This window comes from Eleginops maclovinus, chromosome 3, assembly GCF_036324505.1.
Source record: "Eleginops maclovinus isolate JMC-PN-2008 ecotype Puerto Natales chromosome 3, JC_Emac_rtc_rv5, whole genome shotgun sequence".
NCBI classification, from domain to species: Eukaryota; Metazoa; Chordata; class Actinopteri; order Perciformes; family Eleginopidae; genus Eleginops; species Eleginops maclovinus.
Window position 1 is genome coordinate 13009021 of NC_086351.1, and position 22385 is coordinate 13031405.

The 22385-nt window shown below is 40.2% G+C and overlaps 1 protein-coding gene across 3 annotated transcripts in view; it reads left to right on the plus strand.

Moving 5' to 3' along the window:
• Positions 1-22385, plus strand: part of hdac9b (histone deacetylase 9b) — a 37691-nt gene that overhangs the window by 7012 nt on the left and 8294 nt on the right. The window contains exons 1-5 of one of the 3 annotated variants that reach the window (XM_063879812.1): positions 9838-10327; positions 17455-17696; positions 18020-18185; positions 19276-19411; positions 19512-19633. In XM_063879812.1, coding sequence (XP_063735882.1) covers positions 10219-10327; positions 17455-17696; positions 18020-18185; positions 19276-19411; positions 19512-19633 — 775 coding nt within the window. In that variant the 5' untranslated portion in view covers positions 9838-10218. The other 2 variants (XM_063879814.1, XM_063879813.1) reach the window with 2 other exon arrangements.

Here is a 22385-nt window from a genome sequence, read left to right on the forward strand (position 1 = left end):
AAGGTGTACTTCTATTTGTATTGTTATAATTTTGCAAGCAAAAATCAGCCATGAGCATTGAGCATTGCAAACATCTGTGTTAAGTAGGATGCTCTTGTGATGCCTCCATAGATAAATGTCAGAAAAAGAATCGGCAGAAAAAGAATCTCCAACTACCTTGTTAGTCACACAATTATTGAAGTCACAACAAGTGTTCAGCCTCTCAAATAAAAAGGTTTCAAGTTTAAGAATAAAAAGGTTTTATATCCTATTAAATGGAAAATCTGGCTGCTTAAAAGACATCCCCTTAAATCCCCTTTACACTTTTCACTATTATCTGAGATTTTATGGACCAAGTAATGGATAAAACTATCTGCAGATTTATTATTATTTATTTATTTAGGATGAAAATATTTGTCAGTTGCAGCCTTAAATGTGTGTAACTGTATGATCCAAAAGACTATAAAATCAGCTTTGGTTACTGTTACCCAGCACCTAGTGCTCGCCTGCATAATGTGTTCTCTGGATTTCACACTTGGAAATAAGTTCTCATTCTATCTATCATTTCACATGAAAAATGACAGATGAATAATAATTATATAATTTTAACGTTAGTTGCAATAACAGAAACACTTCCAAAATGCTAAAAATCACACATTGAGAAGTGAGATTTGTTATTTGAACGTACATTTCTCATGCTATGTTTCTCAGCTTCATGTTCATGCTTGTTGACACCCTTAAACTATTTTTTGTGTGGTCGACGATCTATTATTGGCTCTGGCTGTAAGTGTTTTCTGTTCCATAACAGGATGAATCCCCAACATGGCATTAGGTTACCAGGCAACAGTGTACACTCCACTGCTTGGCTATATTTTTCTTTGTATAGTTATGATGCTTAATAGTAAGTGACTGCATGGCAGACGGCCAGATTTATCTAGTGTTAGCAGAACCCGTAGAGCCTGATGTATGTCAGGAGGCGTAGAGGCGAGCAGGCTATATTTGGCTGCTATGTTCCCTTCAAAGAGAAGAGTTCGAGGTCTGGACTTGACATTTCTCTTGGACTGGAAAAAATGGGTTTGGGTCAGTGAGTTTTTTGCAGGAGGAGGGGTGTTGTTGATGCCCAAAGGAAGGTGCTGGTCTCTGTTCTGCAGTGGCTCATTGTTTTGTGCTCTTCATCTGAACGGTACAGGAAGCTTAAATAACAGGATAAAACTAATTACATGTGTTGAAACACAAGACTGTCTTACATAAAAGGCTGTCAGGCCAACAGACAACCTTTACTGTAATCCACACAGGATACCTATAAGAACAAAATGTCACTGTCAGGATAAAGCTTTGTTCATTTAAGTTTTATGTCTTCTAATAAGTCAATAATCTTATTTTTAACCCTTATGCAAATATATAAATGTGGGAGATACCAGGTTAAGACATTATCAGAACAGGAGTACAATAACAGTGTGGCGTCGGATCAGTTTATCTGCCTTGGACTTATTGTTGAGGGACTACCGATCCACTTCATAATGGTATTTTTGAATCAACTTGAAGCCTCTTAACTAACTGAACATTTGCATGGTTGGCAAACCCCGTCATACATGTTTTCTTCCTCCACTGCAATGTAAATAATCTAATTTCATACTTTATATTGTATCAAAGTCCTGTTTTTGATTAGTCTCTTCTGTGTGTTTTGAGGTAAAACAGAAGCGTGCAAAGGGTAGTTCTGGGCTTCATATGAGTGTGTTGTCATGAAAAAGTAATGGAGAGGCATGTTCGCACCTTTATTTATTCTGCTGTTCTTGGCTGGACAGTGGACATTGTGCAGACAATCTGATGTAGCCCTGATGACACAAAACTGTTCTGACATAATTAAGTTTTTTCTCACTCACACTCTTTTGTTTGTTGTTTCTGTTCTAATTTTTGCAGTCACTATTCATCAACCACAACGCTGTTCAAGGCAGTTGAATTGCAGACACCATTTTAATAAATCCTGAAACCCAGCTGATAGTGTATGTCCTCCAGCTCTGCTGCAGGGTGAAACAGTCAGAGGTGATCTCACAGTGCAGATAGGAGCTGGAACTGTTAGAGAATAGATGAGTAGGTAGTGTTGTATGTGTAAGGAAGATTTTCTCTCTATATAGCCTAGTATGAGGAGAGCAGGAGCCCAGAGGGGGGATCTGGCTCCTGTTGCAGCAGAGACTCAGAGCCTGGTGTTCTCAGTGAAGTTCATCCAGCTCCACTGTAGACCCCACGGGCTCTCTGGGGGGACGTACCTCCATTTGTTTTCACTTCCTGTCCAAATTGAGTTGAAGAGATTAATCATTTTTGTCTTTGAGAAGCCTTTTGGGTACATAAAAAGCGTTAAGGCTCCTGCTTCCTCGGATTCAAGATAGATCATTACGCTTTTTACTGAATATAACTGTTTATAGTGATTTTTCTAAGTAGTTCTTTAGTTCCCATTTTGTAAAGGCTTGATATTTTGTGCAGTTTATTTTAAATGAAATTTGTGTCTTGCCTATACCAATCTGATTATCTGCTTGTCAGTGTGCCTATTGACAGGGGCCATGAAGAGTCGCTCTGCCCTAACTCCTGGAGCGTTAGATCTGCAGGGTGAAATCAGTGCAGGTGATAAATGAACTGTGCTTCAGAGTTGGTATGCCCATCCTGACAGGAAGATTGTCACTTAACTATCATAGGGTGGGGCCATCTCGCTTGATGGCAGAAACAGACAAACTCTTGATTTCACGGGCCCATTAGTTGTCACTCTATGCCATCCTATCATCCTCTTGGGCCCTGTCAGCCCTGGCATGCGTCATACTAAACATTTCTTTGTTGTTACTTTCATCTGTGGGTACCTGTCACCTCTCTCAGCCCATCCTGTGAGTTATGGGACTGCAGGAGGTCATGGCTGCAACCCCTCCCCACTTTGCGTGAAATTTGCAGAACAAACGAATCCAGGAATTACACAGAGATTGGACACACTGGCTGGATATCTAAGAAGAGAGCCCTCATAAAGGTCTCTGTGGCCAAATAGGTGTGAAAGGGTTGCCAGCCCAGCTGTACAAAAGAAAATAAATGTAGCCCCTTTGAGGTGACAACCTTATTGCATTCTTTAAATTCTCCCTATTAGCTTGAGTGGCATTAGCTTAGCAACGCTGCTGACAAAATGTAATGTTTCCCAAAAAAATATAGTCATCAGGAAAACCAAGTATTAAATATTGTTCATTTAGATGTATTTAGAAGCTCAGAATAACATCGATGAATCATTTTATATCGGTGATCAGATAAAAGGAACGGACATGCTAAGGATACCAGGAGTTTTTATTCTCATTTAATAGATCTGATTTGTTTTTTTGAAAGTAGGAACTTTTGTGGTCCATCCATGTTTTTAACATTATTTTCTCTGTTTTTCACACAAATCCTTGAGGAGATCTCACAGCTGGAACAGTCTATGTTTTTGTGCTTGTCATTTCTATCCATTTTTATAAGAGTCAGCCAAAGCTTGTTAGGCCCTGTGTTATTGAAGGGGCTGGGTTGAAAAGTCAGTTTGGTTACTGGATCCGAGATGAAAGGCAGAGGTCAGGAACGCCACTCCCAAGCACAGCATGGTGACATTGCTATGTGGAATTGTGTGCATGTGTTTTCTAGCTTGTCTGTGCATGTGATGCTATTTCCACAGTGAGTGTCTTGATTTGTATTTAATAGTATCTATGCTCCTTGGAGCCTTCCCCAGAGTTTGCTATGTAAAGTTCAAGTAATATCTCTAGCATTTCTAACCTTTCCCCGATTTTTTATTTTGTGTCCCTGTTCTAGTCCACCTGCAGGGTGCACTGTTGCTGAAGGATCCACCAGGGGTTTTACCCCGCCTGCACAGTGTCCCAGTCCGTATTCCTTTCTGGTTGAATGTGAAGACACAAATATAGATAAGGAATTTGTAATATCTTTATTTCAACAGCCAATGCAATGACATAAACTACATACAATATTATTTTGTCTGTGGGATAAGAAGTAGTTCAACAAATCCAAAATGTGGAGAGACATGGACTGTCCCATTAAGTCGAAAAAGAGCAATACCAGAGACCGAGACTGAACCATGCTTTCAGGGAGAAAGGAAATCAGGAGACAAAAGTAGAACATTGTCTTTACAATATACTTGGGAAACCAGTAACTTCCTCTGCATGAGCTTATGATAGCAAGCTGATTATGGTGAATTTGTAACTATGGAGGCAAATGTATATGAATATGAACCCCCCCCCCCCGGCCCCCCGCCCACAGATTCGTGCATATGGAGCAGGCTAGACATTAAGGTTGCACCAGAGGTGGCGGGTGTGGGACATTTCCCGGTTCGCATAGCACTACCTTAATAATCAGAGGAAGAGCTATTTTTCAGAGGCATTGTTGCATCTAAGACCTTTGAGACGCCACAGGAGGTGAGTTTTGTGACTGTGCTGTAGTCAAGTAAAGAAGTGGTGGCGTAGGTGGAAGCGGCTTGGACAATAAGCACCAGCCCACCCCTTCCCATAGTAAACTGGATTTCCTTTTGCCCTCTTTTAGATAGACCATTAAAACCCATGAATGAAGTTTAGCTTTAGTCTTTAGAAGTCATTGACAAATTCAGAATAATAGCCAAGCAGTAAGAATAACCTATTAAACAACTACAGATTTTGTTATTTTGTTGGGTTATTGTTGCCTGTGCCTAACATATTTAGGTCACTGAAGTGAAATTTGTCCCTTTTAAAAGGACATCTGGAACTTGTGTGAAAACAGCTTGTACTTTTTTGTGACTGCAATAACAATGGTGGTACTTTGCCAAAGGACAAACAAGCCACTTGAATTGTGTTTTCTTGTAATAACATATTGGTAATACAAAAACTATATATTTTGATATCTTATTAAGATAATAGCTCCAAGGCACTTGGGAGGGATGATGCTATGATTATCAACTCATAAATGGGACTTGCAGGATGTGTACTGGAAGGATGCCTCTGAACAGAGAACCTTTGTTTTTATTAATCCCTCAGGGATTGTCTAAGGTCAGTTAAGCTTGGCTGGATTCCCTCATCGTCACATGTGTCTGTTTGGGCCTCTGTGTTTGTACGATACAGATGAGGCATTTGACTCCTGCAGGCATTTCAATGATGTAGGTCCAGGAGATAGTGATGCAATGATTCTGCAAACTGGTTTCAGGCAGAAACGTTTTCGCTGAATCCTGCGTCATGTTCATTGTTAAGTTCACTAAAATGCCAGATGACACAAAGAATGATCTTTCAACGGCTGCAATCAATGCTAAGCCTTTTGGTGTTAGAATATCATTAGAGGATCAATAGTTGTGTGTTGCTATGAGAGAAGGTAGGCAAGGGGGACAAAGGGGAACATGAAGTGGGTTTGACATCATTGAATGTAGGGTGGAAGTTGTACAACAACAACACGGTCAATTTGACACAAACAGTGGATCAATGGTTTCCAACAGAGATGAGCACATTGATCAGTAAAAATACTGAGAGCTGCCCTCTGTTTCCAGTGTGCTTTTGTGCTCCATATCTATATTTAGAACACGTATAGCAGCAGATGAAGGCATGCCATCAGGGATCTATTCTAAGTTAGAAAGTAAACTGACCTCAAGGTCAGCGCACAATAAATAGCTTTGAAATATTTTTTTGCCTTTTTGAAACTCCATTATGGCTCAGTCTAAACCTAACCCTCTCTCACATCGCAGAAGGTTCACAGCAGATAAATGAACACATTTTATGAAAGAGTTTTTGGTACTTTTTAAGATACAGTGCTTTGATTAATCTGTCTCTTTCAATAGCAACATTTCTGCCTTTTTTATGTTGGGTATTTCCTTCAAGAGAAAGACATAAAGCTGGATGGCAATGAGATAATAATGTGGTAGAAGCTGAATTGCAAAACTTTTTTGGCAATGTTTCAAGATTAAGTGCCAAACCCGACTGCCTTTAAATGCTTTTTCATGTTATTTGATCCAACCTGTTAAGTGCATTCTATATCACCCTGAAAGTCTGACAGGAAATACCACAGGACGCCAGACAGAGTAACCCAATAAAAGCAAGAGCGCCCAAATCATTAGTGGGGAAACACGCTCACATAACACATCCAGATGTACAGGCTAATTAGATTTTACCATCAAATCAACAGTTGTAGGGCCTTTGTGCTTTTATGAGGCTAACCGCAAGGTAAAGGGAAAATGGGCTGTTTGAAGTGACAAAAATGTACCCATGGCTTTTAGCAGGTAGAATGACTGGGCTGAGATGTGAATAGAGCATGTTGTACTCTGCATGCAGAGACTGGGTGCCATGGCCTCACTCCCTGAAGTGATGTAGGAGCTTCTCCACAGTTGGCAATGGTGACTCATCAGGGGATGATGTAAATAAGATGGCTGGCATTGAGATAATTGGTGTGGAGAGGTAATTTCCCTCCTGTACCAGGGCTGCCCCTAGAGTTTCAGGGGTGGCCACAAGAGAAAAAGTAACTAAAGGGGCTGCATGGCTACGTCAGAAGTTGCTGTTAGTCTGCAGCCCCTCTCTTGGGAGCAACATCCCCTTTGACTGGAGAACTCGACACCTGACAAGGATAACTTCCGCCACAGTCCTACTAGGGTGGCATGATGAAACTCTGCATCCAGATAGGCAGGAAGAAAAGCAATAGGGCGGAAGCCAGAGAGGTGGATAAGAGTAACAAGATTGAAACAGATTGAAGAAGTAAAGGACTCGGAGAGCACAGATCTACATTTCCAAGCCGGATCACATTAGTTATAAGGAGCACTGTTTGTCCTCCCCTCATATCTGTTGCAACACTTAAGTTCAGCTCCCTTCCTACTCCAGTCTGCCTCCCTGCTGGGTTTCATCATACACAATGTGTCACATGGAGGCAGTGCTATGGTGATTAAGCCAAAGAACTTGGGAGTTGATTTGGAAATGGTACAGTAATGTGGTATTGTGAGTAGGCTTCTTTGGTTGGAAAAAAATACTGTGAGGTATGACCACAGCTCGTCGAAACAGAGCGGAAATAGTCTTGATACCATGGCAGGAATTATCTTTTTGATTCCTTTCTAGTCCTAGTAGGTTATTTTAATTGGCTAAATTAAAATACATAACGTGTGTGTGTGTGTGTGTGTGTGTGTGTGTGTGTGTGTGTGTGTGTGTGTGTGTGTGTGTGTGTGTGTGTGTGTGTGTGTGTGTGTGTGTGTGTGTGTGTGTGTGTGTGTGTGTGTGTGTGTGTGTGTGTGTGTGTGTGTGTGTGTGTGTGTGTGTGTGTGTGTGTGTGTGTGACAACAACAACAACTGACATCTATAATGGACTTTTATTTAAATTTGGAAAGTGCTAGGGGCGGTTAACTGGTCTGGCCCACTTGTTCCCTCATCTCTAATATCCCCCCACTCTTTGTCAATGTTCTGATGTCAAAACATACACACACACACACACACACACACACACACACACACACACACACACACACACACACACACACACACACACACACACACACACACACACACACACACACACATTTTGTGTTTGATAGGAGGGAGGTGACAGACAGTGGAGCCCATGCCCTGGAGAGCAGAGCGGAGTGGCTCTCCAGCAGGGACTCTGACGTTCACACTTAAATGCTTTAATAGGACTAAAGTAGACAAAGGCCGCTAGTGACGCAGTAGGAGCTATAATGGGCTTGCCACATTGCAGGTTTACTGGACCCTGCCTATTGGACAAAGCTATTTCAATCCCACAAATCCTCATCAGCCTCAGGAAGCTAGTTTTAAATAAAAAAGTGTAGGTTAATCGCTGCTAACTTGTCCCAGTGAAATGTCTTTTTTTTGTTTAGGGAGCCATAGGCCAGGTTGACCAAGGCTTTTCTGGGAACTAATTATTCAATTAGAAGTGAGGAGGAATTCATTAGATTTTTTTTATTTTGAATGTATATTATGTATAATAATAATTATATGTATATTGTACAGAACTTGATATGAATAACTAAAGAGAAATATAAAAATAGACTGCACCATATACTGTAGTATTCATATTGTGTAATAGTGGAAAATCCCAGTAACAGGAACATTGCAAAATACATTTGGAACTTTTAATTTCCGTAAAAAGCACATTAACGTGTAATTGTAATCCGTGTGACTTGAGTTAATTCCTCATTTGATCAATACTGCCTTAACCTATATTTAGTTCAGCCAACAGGTCTGAGTTTGCCTTCCCTGGCAGATGGATCTCTGGGTCTTTAGCCATCATCACCTTGAACTTGAAAGCTTGTTATCTCTCACAACATCTTATCCAAATTGACTGCTAAAACTAATTCACAAAGATCCGCAGTTTGCTAAATCTGTTCTCCAAAAATGTGTCACTATGGGGAAGTTGAAGTAATTATTTCTTGATAGATTTGCCACAATGTTCCATGTCTTTGTTTGAAGAATTAACTCTCAGCTGTAGAGTAAGCAAAGATAAAACAAATATCTAAAGTGTTGATATAAAAGAGAAGTAGTAATGAAACAAAAAGCTACGAGTCATCCTTGTGTTTCTGTTTATGAATAATCAAGTAGTACAACATCATACACTGGATTCAGAGTTGTTTTATGTCTGGGGTGAGCCTGCAAGCTGTGCATTTCCTTCTTGGCTTCTTGGTTGTGTTGTGATAAAAGGATTGAGGGGTTAAATGTTTGTCCAGCTGAAACAACACTGTAAAACTCCTTCTCTGTGTCTCTGTAGCCTAGTCGTCAGAGCTCAGGAACTAAAAATAGCTGTGCTGGCTCCACGCCCCTGGCTGGGGGACAGGTCAAATTATGAAGGAAGATGAAAAATTTAAAGGCACAGGCTGCTTGGCCACAAACCCAGCCCTGCATCAGTGGTCAGATAGAACATTTGACTTGACTTTTATGGGCTGGAGTCAGATTATATTAACTACAGAGCTTGGCCAGTTTGGGATGTAATATTAATTGAAACAATCCTACTTCATTGCTACTTGGTGCCCAGAATTCAGTATTCAGGGTCTTTTAAAATGAATATTTGTACTAGTGTTTTATTTCTCATTTTGAAAATCCATGCTTTACACTTTTTTTTCATTGGAAATGGGATGTGTTATCCTGGAGAGGTGGTCTTGACACAGTTTCAGAGGTTTACGTAATTGCTATCATGCTGTTATGGCATCTTAGTTGGCTTCCTTGGTTATTTGAAAGCATGCTTCCTGAGCAGCAGGACTGCCCTGGATACACACTGAACCCCACACATACAGAGAGCTATTGCAGTGAGGTTATACACAGAGTTAAATGAGCACTGTGTTTATTTGGTGTCTGACTTGATTTAACACATCTTGTTGTCTTTCTGCTAAATGCTAATGCATGTGTGTTTGTTTATAGCAGCATATTTTGTTGTACTGTTAGCATTTACCAAAATAATTTCAATCCACTATATTTTATGTTTAGTGAACCATGTTAGAGATTATACATACTGCACAGATCTGTGAACATGTGTCTCTTTTATCACAAGGTAGAAATGGATCATTCCACCCATGTACCTGCGAGAACAAAAATGAAGACATAAATAGAGTGAGTGAGAGAGCCTGGTTCAACAAATAAAAAAAAAATAGGGAGAGAGAGGAATCAAGCCTCCATCTGCAGAGAGGGAGTCAGGAGACATGCCTTCTGGCAGGAGCAGAAGAAGACAGCTGTGTTTGGTGTGGTATTTTTAAACGCATCAATGCTGCTCCAATCCCCGCGCCTTGCCTGACCTATTTTTAGCCAGGGCTGGCCATTGTTCTATTTCTGTCACCTGTGGGCCACGCAGTTGTTGATTCACATGCAAATGAAGCTTGCACCCTCCCTTGCTTGCATTACTGCCTCAGTGAGGTGCTCAGTGCACAGTACACAGCTTTCCTAGCAACCCAGCTTTACATTTTTCTCTGCTCAGAGACTTCACAGAGGAGAGAAAAAAAGAGAGAAATAGGGAGGGATTCAGATAAGCAAGAACAAAAGCTGGACTGGGCATCTTCTCCTATAACTGTGTTAGTGTTTGGACCAGATTGAAGCAGGCACCAGGAGAGTGGCAGCCCTGCAGAGATAGTGTGCAGTGTGTGTTGTTGCACCACAGTGAGAGTGTTTTATCAGAGGAGGAGGCAGAGGAAGGGAGAGAGTTGCCTGTTGTCGTGGTCTCTCCCCTGAGTGGCTAAGGGGTGGCTCTTGGTGACAGGAAACGCAAGGCTTGCAATGAGACCTGAGCGCTGAGTGGAGTATGCTGCAGACGATTTACGAGGGCGAGTCAAGTTTCTCCACAACAGAAAGCTGCGTTGGAAACCAGCAGTTCCCCAACCAGAGCAAGATGCACAACGTGAACAACTCAGGTGATCACACAGCCCGGCGTTTCATCTCCTTTTGAGGAATCTCAGTTTTTATCCTTCCATTTTTCCCCTCTTTGCATTCCACTCTGCCTTTCCTCTACCTCTTCCTACTTCTCCGCTATTTTACATCGTGCCTCTCTCGCACAGAATTACTCAGCCTCTCTCTCCCTCTCTCACATACTCTCAACTCTTTGCGCTCAGCCAGTCTCTCATTCTGTGTGAAAACAGAGCTCACAGCTTCTCAGCACAGCAACGTGGTAGGATCAGGCACTGAATCAAGGTATTTGCTCTTGTTTGTGAATGTAAATGCGGCTTGATGATTTTTCATTGGATTGCTACCTCAATCTGTGTTCAAAGAGGTTTTGTGAAGAGTTTAAAAGTTCTGTATATCTCAATATTCTTAGAATTAATCGAGTGTTGTTTTTATACTAAAAGAAGTAACTATATTCACATTATTCCCATGCTCTAGTTGCCTAAATTGAGTCACTCTAAACATGAAAGGGATGTTGTGTTTTTGGGAGCTTCCGTGTCAGCGTGCACTTTTCAGGGAACAGGAAAAACTGTGACAGAAATACTGAAGGGACAACTGAAAGGTTTCTCTCAGGATATTTACCACAGCATTTATGGTTCTATTTTTGACTTGAGAATTGAATTGAAGAGGACATGGCTGACATCAGTATGAGTAACATCTATTCACTGTATTGACTCAAGATGAGTCACACCTTTTTAGCATGGAGCTATTGATCAAATGTGAAAATTGTCTCTGGAAATACTTCAGGGTGGAAGCATTGTTCAAGACATTGTGTTTTGGTTGACTGAGAAGCATGAAGTACAAATTGAGTCATGTGATTGCTTCAAAATAGCCAACAGCAGAGGGTGTCATGATGTTGAGTACTTCAAACTAATTTTGCATTTAGATGCTTGACATTGACTGTTGCCTGAGTATTTTTGGAGTAAAAGCTCAGTAAAAAATAACTAATTTCAAAGAAACACAACAAGTCTGACTCCAGGCAAGCAAATCTGGTGACTGAAAACATCCAGAGGCAGTGAACTGAACGTGATGAGATTTAAAAATAAGACGGGAGAGATTACAGGGAGATGACACATTCCATGTATGTCAATAGAGCAGGTTATTTGACTATCAGGCTACAGGAGCAGGGCTTTCTTGTTCTTCTGCCTTAACGGCCTGTGAGCCAAACAACAGATATACTGAGCGCCTGAATTCGGGCTCCTTGCTTATTCTGTGGGTCAGCTATTCTTAGGTGGGTTATTTTGAGCTTATGGCATTAGCCTGCTAAGATTAGGCGTCTGTGCGTTATCATTCCATCTCGGCATGCTCCTAATACAACAGTGGTTTGGAACAGATATTTATAGAGAATTCTGTCATTTGCCTGTTTAATTTGTTCTTTCTATTTTATAGTATGTCACTTGACAGTGACTAACATTATCTGTTAAAAAAAGCTACTCCAATATACCATTGGTTGAGTTTACTGGATGTCATGTGAGTTGTTGATAGGGCAGACGTAGTCCCTTTAAAACAGACCCAGGGGTGGGATTATTATGTGCAGTGTGTTAATGTTTTAGGGTAGGAACCTATTGTCATGATTATTTTTGGTGAAGAGATCCTTATGTGTATTTCTGAATTGTTTTCTAAAGCCAACTTCTTGACATTTTGTACGATACTGTACATCTCTGTCGTGGAACATTAAAATAAAGGGCAAAATCCTATTTTTATTTTTATTAATGTGAGTAACATCAGAGTTCTGACAAAAATGCTCCACAGATGGCCACTCAAACAATGGAAATTAATTAGTTTCCCTTGAGTGCTAAATATTATGTTAAATTTCATGCAAGCTCTCTTCAATAGAGACCTTTCAGACAAAAACAATGCTGCACCTTTCAAGTCCTCTCCTCTGTATCCTGTACCCATTCAGGTTGCCTCACTGCGTGTTTTGAAAATGCTCAGCACTAAAGAGGCTGTGCAAAACAACCTGAATGAATATGTTATTTTGTTTCACTATTGTTTAACATTTGCCCATTATAAGAATTAAGTCTTTTGATTTTAATTCATAACCAATGGTAAGGTTTAGAGTTTGTTGAACAGAAATACTATCTGATATTACTTTAACATTTAGCATATGTTTCCAGTTTCTTTTCTAATATGCAGAAAAAGCGCAGTTTACAGCTTGTTTTCTATCAGTGATGCTAAGAGAAGATTTTCCTCTGGGTGTAGTTTTTGCTGTAGCTTAATGCATTAAGGCGATTGAGTCTTTGTGATTGATGTATTCTGGGTTTTATTGACTGAAGGATGTAGTGCCAATGCTGTCTTCGTAGAATAGGGTAATGATTTTGAAAAACATCTTCACAGCAGGACTTGTGAAGTATCTCAGTTCTTCGTGTTTCTACTTGTTTTAGCTTGAAAAGAGCATTAGTATATAGTATGCCATTTTGTGTGTTGTTGTTTTGTGAGATGGTTTGGGCAAGAGACTACTGGACTCCTGGCTACCCTCAACAAAAGACTTGTGGTGGTTCAGCTCAGCCGTCTTTGTTAGCAGATAGCCTGCAAGCCGCAGCTCAGCTGCAAGGACGAGCCTGAGTCTTAAAAATAAAGACCTGTTTCTTGCTTTAGACATGCCAGCTGCTCAAAATAACAAGGCACTTAATGAGAGATCCAGCACCACATTGCAGTCCCAAGCATCAGCTTATTTTTGCACTCAAACATCTTCTGTATCTCTGGTTCTATTTATACTGTCAGACAGGGAATTTAGATCAGCAACCATCTCAAGTGCTCACTGAATGGATGCAACATACAACATGTTCAATGTGTAAACACTATGTGGGCTGTTCTGTATATTGCCTTTTTATGAATTTGGTAATGATTCTTGGTCAGTATAACATTAGGTTAAGATGTTTCTCAGAAATTATGTGGCAATGTTTGGGGCGGTTGTGATAGTCTAAACTAGTAATAGCCAAAAAGCTGTTGCAATGAAAATCTATGAAAAGGATGTTACTTAGCTTTCACTACCTGTAACATATTATTAACGTTAAATATTAAATGTTTAATGCTGAACAATACTTTATACTGAGACTAATGTTGAGGTGAATTGGCTAATAGGAATATTATTCTTAACAATCAATTGGTTTTTTTTACAAGTGAAACTATTAACTCCAGCAAACGTTATCAACCATATTAGCACCATTATAAGTATAATTAAAATACGTTTGAATGTTTCTTAGTAGACTCAATTTTTAAAACTATATATACAACTTGAATTGTTATTGCTGAAAAAACTGTGATATCAATGAAAAAAAAACCACTTTCTTTTAAACTCCATAGATTTCGATAAACTAAACAGTAAACCAGATAATAAACACTTACCTAACAACACTAAACAAAATGAGTTTGGTATGCTGAAGCAACATTAAGATTGTGTTCCTTCTGAAAAAAAAGCTTTATTCAGTGGCAGAAACTCTTAAAGGTGTAAGAATAGCTGCATTTATTATTCAGTGTGGATGTTTACAATGGTAATACGTTTTCTTTCAGACAATAGTTGTCAGTTTTTGTGCTAGTAAAAAAAGGATTACATTGAAAGTTAAAGATGTTATAAGGAACTGTAAGTCCAACATGAGCCTGCTAAGTGACTTATGTTAATAATGTTTTACTATACATATCTGTTTATTTTAGTCTTCTCACATGTAATAGCAATGTCACTGGCGACGTGTGTCTATTCTCTCTCCGGGTTGGGAAGCCTGCTAATGTGGCCTGAGGCAAAAAAAAAGACAGCCATCCAACATCTCAAATTAAGGCTGTGATTGTCACCCTAACCACCACCAAGACTAATGAGAGGCAGATCGGTTATAGAAATAAACACGTTGGGGACACTGGCTGTGCGACGCTGCAGTGGGAGTGTGGTCACAGGCTATGAGTCACCCTATCCCCCCTTGGCAGGCCCTCCACAGGGAGGAATTTGGGCATGGGGCAGGGTGCTTGTCGCTCCCTTGTGTTAAAAACAAATTTGGGACCTGTCATTCATAAATCTCTTGTTTACCAGTGCCTCGAGACAAGTCTGTGTACTTCACCGCCAATCAGAAAGCACCCCACTTTCACCCGGAAAAAAATTCACATCAAGAGTCCTGATCGCCAATGGCACCATAAGGCCACTGAACCAGAAGTGGTAGGCTCATTTGGGCGAGTGATCCTTTAAAAGTGACCCGAAAGTTACATAAATGCAACACCGCGCTTTTATTTTAGCCCGTGTTAAATCAAGCAGGCGGCCTCGCAACTGTGACAGTCTTTCGCACATTGTCTATAATAAGACCCTGCTCAGAAAAGCATTTATATTTAGCCCTAGTTACTGGTGGTTCCGTATTCTCCTCTGCCTCATGAGTATTTTTATAATAAAGAAATGGCAGTTTTCAGTTTCGAGTAGTTTCAGGGTTTATTTGACAATTTGAATATGTTAGCTATAAATGTGTGCCTGCTATAAATGTGGTTGGGTAATGTTCACAGAGACATGTTTTAACCTTTTTTTCAGTTTCGATCAGTACAGAGAATAATGTCAATCATGAGGAATGTAAGTTGTAAATTATTCATTCAGTAGAGGCTTCAGCAGAACTCTAACAATAACTATACCTTTAGGACCTTATTATGTTCCCTCAACACTGTCATTCCATCCAGTGTTATTCTTGTCGACAGACGGTGGACAAGAGCAGAACAGGCACATGATGCCGTTGTGGTTTCCTCAAGGGCCATTTTATATAGCCTTGGATATAAAAGGTGGCTTTCAAACTCCACCCACTCCTCCCCCTACTCCCACTACTCCCCCTTCCCATCCTGTTAAAACACTGTCTGAGATTTTCTGATGGAGGCTCAGCTTGATAAGATGATCAAAGTGGAGATCCTTAATGCCAGTCACAGTGTGGGTACAGAATGAAATATGAGATTAATTAGATATCTCTTTGGTGAATTCTCCCAGGCAGCAGGTGTTTTTTGTTGCTATATTTAGGTCCATTAGGCAAAAGTAGAACCAGGGCTGTCTAACTCTCTGAGCCCTTCAACGGTTCACAGGTTCTCATCCGCTCCTGGAACAACACCCGCTACAGCAGAGTCCTTTGTCAAGTTCTTACAAGCTAAGATTAATAATCCCTGTCAGGAGAGACGGCTCTGTTCTACAGGTGCCTGTTCTCTGCGCCTGCCCTCCTCTGTCTTTTCATAGGAGCTGTTTTTAGAACACAAAAGAAAAATTACAGTGCGGGAGTCCCCTGTAGGTGTCTTCACTCTTTGAACATGTTTAAAGACAAGTTATCACTTAACCATTGAATTGCTGCTGTGTGTGTGTGTGTGTGTGTGTGTGTGTGTGTGTGTGTGTGTGTGTGTGTGTGTGTGTGTGTGTGTGTGTGTGTGTGTGTGTGTGTGTGTGTGTGTGTGTGTGTGTGTGTGTGTGTGTGTGTGTGTGTGTGGGGGGGGGGGGGGGGGGGGGTTTCTAAATGCTTTTTCTGTATCTCTCTCTGCTGGGGACTCCTTCCTTTATATAAGCTGAAAGGCTGATATAATAGTCAACATGTCACATTGCCACTGTAGGCAGGAGATGACATGCAGTGAGACTCGATATCTGCAGGATGGGGAGACATAATTACGTAGACAGCGTTGCCATGGCAGCGGCAAGTTAGGGTGGTGGATACTAGGGTGTGGGGGTTGTCACAGACCAGGATTGCGCCACTTGCTTTTATGTTTCTATTTATAATCATCGCCGCCGCATACACATGGAATGGTGGCAATGAAAAGCAGGCTACATGACAAAACAAATGGACGCCAGTGAGATTCACAGCATCAGTGAACGGGAGTCGTTGATAAATTGATGGCTACTGTAGACTGATGCTGCTTTTTTAGGCAGGTCTAAACTCATTTTATTGGCATTTCATTATGAGGATAAATGCATCACAAGGTTATTTATGTGATCATATAAATTGTAACATGTTAGAAAGAACAGGTGGTATAGTAATGTTGCTTGTTCCCTTAACTTTGACCCTAGAGAAGATTACAGCAGTGAATGCTCTCAATAAATCTCCCTCCAGCCACTGGAATTTTAAGTAGCTTTGAATATTTCTCTGGTCTTAAAATGGAAAAGACATTATACAGTCTGGACAATGCTTACCCTTCCTTGAATGTCACATCATGATCAGCATTACTAACATGTCTTTTTGACATTTTGTTTCGATTTCTGATCTAATAAAGGCCTTAATACATTATTTTATATCTGAAATGGTTTGAAGATGTTATTCTGTTAAAAGAAAAACCTTTCTTACTGTAGCAAGAATTGAACTACATGCAACAGTGTGAATGAAAACAAGGGTAAAAAAGATAAAGGAAAATCCTGTACAATCACTAATCATCCTCAGTGGAATAGAGAGATGAAGTAGCCATGTCTCCTCTGTTCTTAACTGGCGATCGATTTTCTCTGTGGAACAACCTATATATAGAGCTTGGAGACCAAAGGGATGCCCTCTCACTTTGTATCTGGCAATTACTTATAATGGAGGTAGTCTTCAAAGACAAAGGCAGTTCTTACGGATGCACACACATTGCAACTCAAGAACAGAGATGGAAAGATCACAGAAAAATAAATTCACAAATGTATGCGTGTTCCAGGCTCAAAAACGACTTTGCCTTAAATCATTTATGTTAACAAGAGATCTGTATGATGTTCTCGTACAGAAGGGGAGAAGCAGTCCCTTTTATTTATTTATCAAACACTGGGAAGATAGGATTTATGTAAATACTTTCAATGACCACTTTAACATTCGTGCCAAATGTCCATTGAGTCTGTTATACAGCTGCTCCCAGTAGACCATGCTGGCGGATGTGATCCCATGTTTGTTTATAGAAACTTTTATAATTGCAGGTTTGTGAGGATCACGAGAGAAAAAGCCGTGCTCCTCATTTCCTACCCTTTTTCCTATTTTATTTTAACTCCATGTGTCTTTTTTTAGAATGCTATTTTTTTGTGCCCTCCTCTGAACAACATGATTTATTCAAAAGCAATGCACGTATATCTTAAAAAGAAATGTAGGGATTGACAAATGTCTTTTTCTCTCCTTTTTCTTTCTGCTTTTCCCTCTGCGGGCCGCAGTGGACATTAAGCCAGACTTGCCTTTGGCTGTGGAGTCTTTGTCTCCATTGGACCTGCGTACAGATCTGAGGATGCTGGGTTCAGGCTCGGACCCGGGACTGTGGGAGAGGCAGCTGCAGCAAGAACTGCTCCTCATTCAGAAGCAGCAGCAGATCCAGAAGCAGCTACTAATCACCGAGTTCCAGAAGCAGCATGAGAAGTTGACCCGTCAGCACCAGGCTCAGCTCCAGGAGCACCTCAAGGTCAGCATTGCACCGAGCAGTTATATGGAGGACAGCACAGCAGTGTGCAAAACAACAGAGCACCACACAGCATGGCATACTGCAGATCAGTAGAAAACATTATAGCTGAGGACAACATTACAGAGTGCAGAAAAGAAGAAAACAGAGCACAGCAAGACAGGGTGTTGCACAATACATTACAGAACAGCATGAGTTTTGTTTACAAAGACAAGTACAGAATAGGAAAATAGAAACTTGAGGAAGCTCACATAAGCCGATGTCATTTCAAACATATTTGTCAGTGTGTTCTCCTCATGCTGACTTGAGGCCTGCATGTTTCTCAGCTCCAGCACGAGCTCCAGGCCATGAAACAGCAGCAGGAACTTGCAGAGAAGGAGCGTCGTATGGAGCAGCAACAGCAGAACCAGCAGGAGAAGGAGCAAGAGAGGCATCGGCGAGAGCAGCATGTTTCCAGCCTCATCCTCAGGGGCAAGGAGCGCTCCCGAGAAAGTAAGAGCTCGATACCGCCATCATCACCATCCCCTTAACATCAGGGCTGGAAAAAGCTACTTTCAGAGCCAGAGGCAACACTCTGTCTTCCCATTTATTGTATATGTTAATAATGCGTTATCTTAGAGTTTAGTCAAAGAAAAATATACATTTAACAGCTGGATAGGAATGCTTTACTGCAGCTGTATGCTATACATTTCATAAGCTGATTATACTTTCAGACCTATCTGGGAGTACTCTGAGTTAGTCTAAAATGCTTCTAGTTTGTTTTTTTAAGACCACCCCCTTTTACTTACCAGGAATAATGACATAATACTATTCGGATCATATTCAGCACAGCAATATAGCAGTTAGGTTACATTTTCATTTATAATGTATCATACTCACTGCACGGGACATGCTATTCAGGCAGAACCTACTCTGATGTCTGTTCATGTCATGTCAAATTCACAATATTAGCTATGCTAGAGGACGCCTGAAACAAGGCAAATTACAAAGCTCAAAATCATTTAGTCTCTAGATTAAGAGAAATATCCAATAATATGATGATGATGATAAGAATGATGATGATGATGATGATGACATGTTACTTAACCAGTACATGCAACGGATGACATAAGGTCATCCAGTGACATTTAAGATTAGGAGAAAATGCTTTCAATAGAACGATGAAAATAGCTTCAGATATAGTATTTCATTTCTGCTTTTACCTTAAAGCTAATAATAGACAAGATTTATGACTTTGTCAGGTCAGGTAATTTGAAACTGTGACCTGCAACTGTAACCCTCCAAAGGGAAAGAACATCGCTCTGCAGCAGCTTGAAAATAATATAATGCTCTGAGACCACTAGGGGGAGATCTTCCTGCATGAGTTGTTGCCTCTCAGGAAGATAATATAAACTCCATCTTAATTGAGATAAGATAAATAACAGGGAGAAAAAGCAGAATTAATGTAATTGAAATGTGATAGAGGAAAAAGGTGAGGGAACCTGTTGCAATAATGTTAAGCTCGATTTGAATTATTACATAGGGAATAACATTTCATGAGCCATAGCCCCTAGGGTAACCCCAATCCTGTTGTTTCCAACTGTTGGTCTCACAGGTGCTGTGGCAAGTACCGAGGTGAAACAGAAACTCCAAGAGTTTCTGTTGAGCAAATCAGCAAAGGACCCTGGCAGCAATGGAGTCAATCCTTCTTTCATCCACCACCAAAAACTCTGGTACACGTAAGTATTTCCTGTTGTTTTATTCTGATACAGTGTGATACAAATACACACTTTTAAATGTGAGTATATATCATACATCTGATGTGTTTTGTGTGATTAGGTCCTCTCACCACACATCATTGGACCAAAGCTCTCCCCCTCTGGGCGGCACATCCCCCACCTGCCGGTATACTCTGCCATCACCCATAGAGAGCAAGGACGACTTCCCCTTGAGGAAGACAGGTTGGTTCATTTGCGCACACACACAGCACAGCAAATAAATATACATACATAAATCTACACTGACTTTCACAGGATTTCTGTGTGTGTGTGTGTGTGTGTGTGTGTGTGTGTGTGTGTGTGTGTGTGTGTGTGTGTGTGTGTGTGTGTGTGTGTGTGTGTGTGTGTGTGTGTGTGTGTGTGTGTGTGTGTGTGTGTGTGTGTGTGTGTGTGTGTGTGTGTGTGTGTGTGAGATGTTTCCTTAAAAGTATGTCATTTTCCATTTTCTACGCTGGGTTATGAATACAGTGAGTTTCTTCTTGACCCTTGTCGATCAAGAGGTCGCTGTGCCCATGGAGTATTTCCTGTGGTTGCTGATGACCTGCTAATAACATCAGTTAGGCTCATTATGACCCCAGCCACCCCCGCCACCCCCACCCTGCACTCCAGGGCTCAACACAAAACTTTCATAAGCCGCATGCCAGAAAAGCAACTCAAACCTTTCCTTATTCCTATTTGGATTATTCTAATACAACCACGCAACAACACAGTTTAATTGAATGTTTTCACTTTAAATTATAATTAGTGTTATTTGTACTAAAATTACCTTGCTTTTATTTTAAAGGAACTACATTTGTCCCTATGTTCCAATAATAAACCAAGGTGCTAGACCTCTTTGAGCTGTTTAGTGAGTAATGGGAGAATTAAGGGGGATTAATTTCTCCTGAGTTATGGGCATTAAAAGCTATTTTCAAAAGACACAGGTTCCCACCAAAAAGCAGCTCAGGTTTGTTGGTTTAAAGTTTGAGGAATCCTTTGGGGATGATTGTATAAATAAGAATAATTTCGGACTTTTTAGTTTGCACGAGCACAAGCTTGCCAAGCTAAAAAGCTTCATATTTCTGCAATGAGGTCACCAAATTACATTATGTTCTTTTCCCTCTGTGTCTCTTTTAATTACATTGAAAACAATTATACTTGTTGAGTTATTTAACTGCAGGCCTGTCATGTTGCGTGAATACACAACTTAGAGATCAGGCAAAGGAATTATATTTTGTAGAGTAAAGTAACTGCATGGCAAGAATAAACAGTCAAAAGGTAAATGAAGGCTTTGAGAGGTTTTATTTATTGTAATCTCTTTGAATTTTACCCTCTTCAGAACAGAGAAATCCCCCTTGTAAATATATATTTACATTTCTAGGACATGCTTATAGAGCCAAAAGGTAGAGTTGCCGCACAAGTATAATAACTTGTTTAAGACAGTTTTCTAAAATGACAGAGAGACTGTTTACGGACCGAGTGTTTGTCTTTTACTCTGAATACAAACAGGCAGGTTAAAACAAATAACGATTTCAGTTTGAACATTTTCATCTTTTTATTCATGGTTGAATCATCTCCCAGTTGATGAAACTATTTTTTACTCTTCGGATTTCTGAATCTTTATGTGGTCATTTCCTGCTTAGGCCTTCCTCCCCCACTTCCTGTCTGTCTTTATTAAAGTCCTCTGAGAGCTCGGCACCCGAGGGGGACACACAAAGGTAGTGTTGTTCCCTGAGCCACTAGCTGTCACTGATAGCTGATTGGCAGGTGTTGCCGAGTTAAGACGGGCACAGGCAGGATGAACCTGGACAGGACTGTTTGTTTAAGCAAAGATAGCTCTCTCAAAACAAAGTGGAGATGACTCGAATGCTCCACGTTAGACTTCCTCACTGCTTTATTTGGCCAGAGGGCAAAGTTGGATTGAAATTTCTCCTTAACCCATTTTAGCACATTATTTAGTACATACAGGTATAGACATAATAATCCGTAGAGACAACTGTGGATCAGGAAGTCCTCTAAATATCCTATTAAACAACAATCTGTGCTTTGATCTCCACTTTTAGGGTTCCTATTAATAGTTATGTCATCCTTAAAACACAAAAATAAGCTATAATGCCCTTGGCCTATTCATAAACTAGTTTAAAGAATGTCACGTAATTATCTTGTTTACTTGGTGTATATCCTCTTCGTTTCACTTCTTTGTTTCCACGGCCTAGAATAGACTGGACGGAGGGCACGCGATAGTCTGTGGCAAGAATAGTTTGCAGCTTAGCAGGAAGAAGTGAGACTCCCTCTCCGGTCTTGACCCAGTTACCAAACGTTTGCATTCAGCAGGTGCAGGAAATATGTACAGAAATAATCCAACAAACGTAAACCTGTAAAGACTAAAGCATATCAGAAAGATTAAGTGTTAGATAATAGTAACTGAGTTATTCAGTTCAATTACTAAATGAATGCTATAGTAATCGATTACAAGGACTGAGAAAAAGATATTTAAAAGAGTTACCGTTACCAATTAAAAGGTTGGTAATTCTGTTGCTTTGTTCAAATCGTAATTCAACTTAGAAAGTAAAAGTTTTTGAAAAGGTTTTACAGTTATCTCTGTTGAATGCTGTTGTGAAATGTACACTACCTGTTTTTAGTGTAAACAATTTGTAATACAAGTTATGAAAAGTCAAAATTTAATAATTTTGATGATGTAATTTGAATTTGTAACCTTTTACATTTCAAAAGTAACATTTCCAACACCTAAGAATATGATCTGATCTTGAATATTAGAAACACTAGGAAAATAATTTAACCTCAGGATCTAACAACACTGAATATCTTAACCCTGAAGAACTGTAACTTAGCTTTGTTTGAGCCTTTATATAAAGGAACAGCCCACACTCAGCATTAATTCATCACTTTCAGCATGACTTTAAACCAGAATGTCAGGAACATGCATAGCGGGCGT